This window comes from Alosa sapidissima, chromosome 9, assembly GCF_018492685.1.
Source record: "Alosa sapidissima isolate fAloSap1 chromosome 9, fAloSap1.pri, whole genome shotgun sequence".
Classification (NCBI taxonomy): Eukaryota; Metazoa; Chordata; class Actinopteri; order Clupeiformes; family Clupeidae; genus Alosa; species Alosa sapidissima.
This window is the reverse complement of record NC_055965.1, coordinates 30,029,238-30,036,998: the sequence shown is the minus strand read 5'-3', so window position 1 is coordinate 30,036,998 and position 7,761 is coordinate 30,029,238. Positions and strand designations below refer to the sequence as shown.

The following is a 7,761-nucleotide window of genomic DNA, read 5'->3' as shown; positions in this document are numbered from 1 at the left end:
GAATAGAACAGAATGGAATCTTTACTGTCATTGCACATCAGGTATACAATGAAATTGCAGTGAGGACACCCGCTGAACACAGTCCCCATTGATGCTCAGTGAGGCTGGTTCCCCCCTGTGTTTCCTGAGGTCTTATGACCATCTCCTTAGTTTTGCTGGTGTTGAGCAGCAGGTTGTGTTCAGAGCACCAGCCTGCCAGCCTGTTGACCTCATCCCTGTACACAGCCTCATCCCTTCCACTGATGAGGCCGATGACTGTAGTGTCATCTGCGAATTTAAAGGAGAATTCCGGTGTGATATTGACCTAAAGTGTATTGAAACATGATACCGAGTGTGAACGTATGTCTCATAGCCCATCTCGGCTTGTCCCCTGCACTCCAAAATCTGGCGCTAGTTAGCCGATGCTACCAACAGCTTTTTCAATAGTGGTGCTTCGGCATCGGGCTAGCCATGCAAATAAATCACTGTTTTACACCCATTTACGAGGCTCAATGTATCTCCACACTTCATTGGTAGACTTCCGAGGGCCCTGACATTTAAAACGAGACATTGAGAACTTTGAAAAAGCACTGGTAGTTTACTTACAAGACGATTTATACAGACAGTATCTTCACGAAGTTTAGCGTTTGCAGCCATCTTGAATTTAGTCACGATAAGTCGAGCAACGAGTAAGAATGAACAGGTATGATAAGGGATCAGATTCCAAAAATAATTCAGTGGAAATGCATGGATTCCAGTTGCTGCTACTGGAAGAAACTGGAATCCATGCATTTCCACTGAATGCACACACACACACACACATATCTGACTTTCTCCAACTTTTGCACATCTCCATAGAACTTTTTATTTATTATTTTTGATTTCTCCTCCATCTACCCATGTCCTTGATTGCCTAGCCTTTCTGCCCCCCCTCCCCCCATCCCCAACACACACACAAAAACACACACACTTACATCATCACTGTCATCACCTCACATACATACAGCACACTGCTTGCTACAGTAAGCCTCCTCTACATACTTGCTGCACACTGCTCCCCCCTCCCCACATACACAGCACATTGTCTTCAGGATCTTCTCCAACACACATCCTCTACATACTTACAGCACACTGCCCCCACCTACCCACACACACACTACACACACACACACACACAGTCACTGCTCCACTCCCCTCCCGCCCACACACACATCTTCATCACTCACATACATCATACATACAGTACTCTGCTTGCAATAGTAAGTCCCTTCACCATACTTGCAGTACACTGCCCCCCCCCCTCCCCTACATACACAGCACATTATTTCATCAGGAAGCTTCTCCAACACACATCCCCAACATAATTACAGCACACTGTCCCCCCCCCCCCCAATACACAGCACATTGTCTCAGGAGGAAGCTTCTCCAACACACATATTGCACACTGCCCTCTCCCCACATACACAGCACACTATCCCATCTCCCCTGTCATCCCCCCCAACACACCAAGACCCCTGGCAGTTGGGTTAGCCCCTTGAGCCGTGGATCTGCCCAAGGTTTCTTCCTTGATAAGGGAGTTTTTCCTTGCCCCTGTTGCTCTTGGGTGCTCCTTGTTGATGCCCCCCCCCCCATTCCAATCCTCCCCCACCTTTCTTATGCAGCCCTTGCCACTTAATCTACTAAACCCCTCTTCTACTGCACTTTTTACCCCCCCACTTTGCACAAATAGGCTGACACCAGACATAATTTCACTGCATTTCTTACTTCCAGTAACTATATGCATGTGACAATAAACTTCCTTGTATCCTTGTATCCTTGTATTTGTTCAGTCTGTGTGCTGAGGGTCAGGGTGGAGGAGCAGGTGGTGCCTTCTTTTATCGTTTGAGGGCGGTCAGTCCGGAAGTTCTTGATCCAAGCACAGGTGGAGGGGGGAGAGTGATGGTGGTCAGCCTGTCCACCAGGATGTCAGGAACAATGGTGGTGAATGCCGAACTGTAGTCTATGAACAGCATCCTGACAGCTCCCTGGCTGCTCGAGGTGGCTGAGTGCTGTGTGAAGAGCTGTAGCGATGGCGTCCACCGTTGATCTGTTAGCTCTGTAGGAGAACTGATGTGGGTCCATGTTTGAGGGGAGACAGGCCTTAATGTGGTGCAGGATGAGCCTCTCAAAGCATTTCATGACTACTGATGTTAAGGCAATAGGGCTGTAGTCATTGGGGCACTTTGGGGCAGGAGTCTTTGGGACAGGGATGATAGCTGACTGGAGGTACAGGGGGATGGTAGCCTGTGACACTGAGAGGTCGGCACAGGCACAGAGTACTTTTCCAGGTACACCATCCGGACCGGCTGCTTTCCTCGTGTTCACACAGTCTTCACCTGCCACACCTAGTGTCCACAGTGTTCAGCACCTGCCTCACCTGGTGTTCACAGTCTTCAGCACCTGCCACACCTGGCATTCGTGTCTGTCAGGTCACATATGTATACAGTAAATGCTAGACAGACAACAATTGGCTATGACACCTCAACACTTTTGCATGTAATGACTCAAGCAAGCCTATTTTTTTTATGGGGTAGGGGTATTCAGCATGGAAATAGTAGAGTGCATTTTGACCAACATGACATTAGCAATTGAAAATAAAAAAAAAATATCAGTTGCATGGATGTACTAAAGCATTTGCTGTGAGAATTGTGTTTATGGTATGCACACGTGAGAAAATTATATGGAGTTTGAACAAGCAGTTTTGAGAATTTCAATTCTAAACTGAGAAATGCACTAAAGCGACTGTGATTAAAAAAAAAAAAAAAATATATATATATATATATATATATATATATATATGTGTTGCAACGTGATCACAAAGCTAAGGTAGTAAACCCATGTACGAAAAGTCGTGTCACCATAGATAGTACACAGCTGTACGATTTAACGCGTTGTTAACCACACCCCCATTGTCCACGGTCTTTCCGCCATATTGGATCTTTTCTAAATGAGATTTACTATTGATTTAATTGTACTGATAGTTGATTATTTACTGTGTTTCATGTTATGAATGACTACAATTTTGAAACGAAGATCAATTATATCATAGGTTTCTCATGGTGAATGAAATCATGAGTCATGACTCATCATAGTTTGTGTTTGCGAAGGTGTTTCTCCGGCAGATTTATTAGCACTAAAAGCAGAGAGGGTTCAAGCGGAGCGAGAGGCGCAAACGTTCGACAATTTCCGCGTTCGACTATTGCAAGGGGGAGGGGGGGAAATCCCCCTTTATGCAGACCAGAGTAAGCCATCACTGCATTAAAGTCAATGGGAGATTGTGGAATGTTACCAATAAATTGGTTATTATGGATTTCTGGATTTGTTGAGGGGTTGTTTGAACATCTTGTCGTAATCTGTAAGTGTTTGTGATCATTTCAAGCCTAATAGTGTAATTTGTTTGTGTTCGGATTTGGGAAAAAAACACTTTATTTCAGCTCAGGTAGCGACCACTTACTGACTGGTGGCAGCGAGCTAGCTAGCCTGCTGGCTAAAGTTAGCCACGCTGTCATGCTAATGGATGACAGCCGGGGACAGTGGAAAACTGATACAGATTATTCAGAAGTTTTGAGGATGTCGTTTACCTTATAGTTGTAATATAAAAATATATAATAAACAAATAAAAATACAATTCGATTGTCTGATTCATTTATTTGGTTCTTTTGTGCACATGCCCTGGAATGTTAAATACAAAAAAATACCGTTAGTATTTTTAAGAACAAAATCTTATTGAGACAACATCGAGACAATATTTCATAACGTTAACTTAGTTGTTTACACAAATTAAACATGCCGAAACTTTGTGCAGCAATTGGCTGTAACAACAGACAGTCGGAAAAATCCATATTTTCTTTCCCCAAGGATACAGATCGGTAAGTTAAGATAAATTGCACAGAAAGTTAGCAACTTATGCTTACGTAAGTTAACGTTACACCAAACTGCGACCTCCAGGATTTAAAGTGTAAGATCAGTGTTGTAAATTAATAGCATAAATAAATCATGTGGGCTATGAGCTTAAGTGATTGATAAATACATAGATCTTGGCAATGTTGTACTTACTCATATTGTGCTTTTACTAACAGTAGCCATAAATATATGTTTAGAAAAAAGAGATGGCTGATAAATATAAGAAGGGCAGATCTCTCCTTTTCCATATCAACAAGTGATCTCACAGCTGGGGGATATGGGGTTTGTGAGGATCATTTCAACCCCAGCATGATTATTCAAATGGTATGTTATCATTACAGAGTTGTATTAAAACACCACTGGAAATGTCTTGACATTGGCTAAACTATAGCATCATACACTAAAGGCATAACTCATGTCACAACTATGAAGCATTACAACTAATACAGCCGCTTTCTATTAGCATATTGCATACAAAAATGAAGCATCCTTAGGTGTTCAGGTGCATACCAAATCACTTTTATAGAGCAAGAGGAAACGGCTAACTGATGAGGCGGTACCAACAATCATCAACTGCCCAAATCCTCCCAAAGGAATGACTATTATGAGATCTATATTGGACAGGACAGTTGCTGGTGGGTTTTTACTATTTATTTATTTCCAGTTCAAAGGGTAAACCTGTGAAGTAAAATGGTATCAAACAGTACATAAAACATTTGTTATCTGTTGTCAAGATACTATGGTTGCAAATCCATTTCAAGTAGAGGGGACAACCATAGGAGACCAAGGCCACCGGGAATCCAATCTGGGTACAGATGCTAGGGCAGATGTCACTGAGGTACCCAAAATGAAAAGACCTGCAATGAGATTTTAACAAAGATATTATGTGTGAAAGCACACCCTTCTCAGCTTGACTAACTAGTTTGACAAAGACTAACATGATGTACTGCTCTATGTTTAAATAAACTATTACAGCTACAAAAGCAGCTGCAAAAGGAAAGGGAGGACAAGCAGCTACTTGCACTGCAGCTCTGTGACTGCAGAAAAGACAACAAGTGGCTTAGAAATAAAATTAAGGCATTGACAGTTTCCAAGAGCCGTCTTCAGAGGAGACTCCGCTCACAAATTAATGATCTTAAAACAAAGTAGGCAACAACATATACTTCAAAATGTATTCATCAGTTATGGTGCAAGTATCTTCAAATTAATAGGATTACCTTTTTCAAAGGCTGCAGGCTGAGCAAGGCAAGATCAAGCTTTCCGACACACTGGCCACCCTTCCTCCACACAGCAGGGAATTCCTCATGTTTCAAGCAAAAGAGCAGAGGCCAATGAGGAAATGCAGGAAATGTCCAAAAAAAATCAAAGACATGGCCTTGCAAATAATACACCAGAGTCCAGCAACCTATAAAGTACTCAGAACATACTTTTGTCTGCCCTGTCCATCGACATTGCGACGGTACCTGGCCAACATCTTGGGGCATTTCAAAGTAAGAATGACAAAGACATGTCAATTGCTTTTTTTTAAAAACATAATACATGTATCAAATATAGTAGTAATCAAGGATCTTTGCTAAAAGCTAGCAACTGGCTATGTACGTCAATGCGTCAGAACCGGTCAGAACGCTTCTGGAACGTGGAGTGATGACGAGGTATGTAAACAGGAAACGGTGAAGTGCGTGATGGTTGCTGTCATGTGAGAGGTATGTAAACCAACTAGAATCACGCGAAATTAGGGCAATTTCTTAGTCAATGTCTTATAAGGGTAAAAGACGGACAAATACGTGATAATTAGCTAAATAAATCATTGTTCACGACACGTTATGGTTAAATTATCGAAATGAGTGCGATGGTGATACAATCCTGCTTTTCAATTAGTTGAGATGGTGTTTGACATTAAATTATAAGCAGGTCAGTTTCACGTAATAAGCTTGGTTTCTTTGGTCTGGGTAATTCATGTGACAAAAAATTCTGTTATAGGCAAAACAAAGAAGTACAACAACATTTCTATCTCCAAAATAATGCATTGTACGCATGTGTGTACTACGTAGTGCATGCAGCTTTTAATGTCCAAAGTAGATACTGATTTTCCTGCATAAGAACTACAAATACTCCACCAAAACTACAGTGTTGACACTTGAAGTTGTGGAGTTATATTTTAGTAGCCTATTCTATAATAGAATAAATACCCACATCAGTTTTACCCTTGTCTCATCTGTATACAACATATGTCTATGAATTGCAGTAGTGATCAAATGAAAAAGGAAAGAAAGGTGTCCTGATGTGTTGTTTAGGGATGGTCCTGCAATGTTTTCTCAACATATCTTTATGTCCCCCCCCCTCTACTTATGTTTTCACAGATCCTTGCTCCTGATATCCTGATGTATGGGTTGTATTTCATTATATGACTCCAGCAGAAAACTCACAGAAAGGAGAGTGGTGTCAAACTACAAGACAGCCAGCATGCAAGCAAGGCCTTGATTGTCCTTGTTTGGCTACTCATTTGTCTACTTCCTGAAGAGGCTGAAGCATGCTGGCCTTGACACCTCAGTCCTTGCTTCCATTAACAGCTGTGTTATGGAGTGCATCCTCACATCATGGTCTATTGCAGTGGTGGATACAGAGGACAGTTGACAGGTATTTTACGTCACTTTTACATTACTTTTACTGTGATTTTGCTAGATATGGTTGTCGCTTTGTTTATGTTTATGGTTGTGGCTTTCATATATTTTCTGAAAGCCTATAGCCTCTAGATGTCAATTAATATACATTAAGACATGCCCCACCTTCCTACTGACTTTGGTGCATCATAAGGCGTACATGGGCCCATAATGTAGATCGAGAAACGCATTGTACAGCTGACACATCTTGGGCTATACTATTAAGGGACAGCTGAATTGACCACCTAAACCATATATTTTCTGAAAGCCTATAGCCTCTAGATGTCAATTAATATCAATTAAGACATGTCCCACTTTCCTACTTACTCTGGCATATCATAAGGCATACATAGGCCCATATTGTAGAGCGAGAAACAAATTGTTCAGCTGATACATTTTGGCCTACACTATTAAGGGACGGCTGATTCAACCACCTAAACCAATCCATTAACATTAATTAGGCCGTGTTCCACCTCCTGAAATACTTTGGCGCACTATATTAAAGGCATAGGTCTGTGTTGTATAGGTGAACTTTAGTCATCAGTATGTTTTAACATGTCTTTCTATGTACACTTTTATTTCTAATTTCCAGGTTGTCAGCTGTTGTCAGGCTCATCACCAAAGCAGAAAGACATAGTGAGACCAGACATGCCAGGAAGGAGCAAGGCACAGGCCAGGAAGGAGCAAGGCAAAGCCCGGGAATTTTTCTGCAGCTGTTCCCGCCAGCTATAGAAGGACTGCTCCTGAGAATAGATGGGTGTCTACATTGTTTTGCAAAATGGGTCTTCTACACATGATGCTTGTCAAGCACTGCTCATTGACTGGCCAGGGGTCCTCTGTATTGTGGCCACTGGTCAAAGGCGCCACGTGACTGTCTCAGAGTCCTCTACATCATTCCGGTGACGGGACTTCTGGCCTAGTCTGACAGGATGGGTCTTGTGTTACTGTGACCAGACAGCTCAACAATGCATCATTCTCATCCATGCCCTCATCGCCTCAAGACTGGAGTACTACAACAGCATTCTCTATGGTCTTGAAAAATATTATTGTCTTTATTATTATTGTTGTTATTATTATTATTATTATTATTATTATTATTATTATTATTATTATTATTATAAGTACAGGGGCCTGTACTACGAAGCGGGGTTACTGGCTTATCTGGGTAACTTCAAGAGTA

At 41.8% G+C, this 7,761-nt stretch overlaps 1 protein-coding gene across 1 annotated transcript; it reads left to right on the top strand.

Annotated features, from left to right (window-relative positions):
- The first annotated feature begins 3,727 nt into the window (after positions 1-3,727).
- On the top strand, positions 3,728-7,457 carry LOC121719567 (THAP domain-containing protein 3-like). Its single transcript, XM_042105311.1, has 8 exons — positions 3,728-3,887; positions 4,119-4,245; positions 4,448-4,556; positions 4,656-4,759; positions 4,897-5,066; positions 5,150-5,411; positions 6,282-6,558; positions 7,174-7,457. The coding sequence occupies exons 1-7, from the start codon at positions 3,805-3,807 to the stop codon at positions 6,327-6,329; spliced, it is 903 nt and encodes a 300-aa protein (XP_041961245.1). The 5' UTR covers positions 3,728-3,804; the 3' UTR covers positions 6,330-6,558; positions 7,174-7,457.
- Positions 7,458-7,761: the final 304 nt, after the last annotated feature.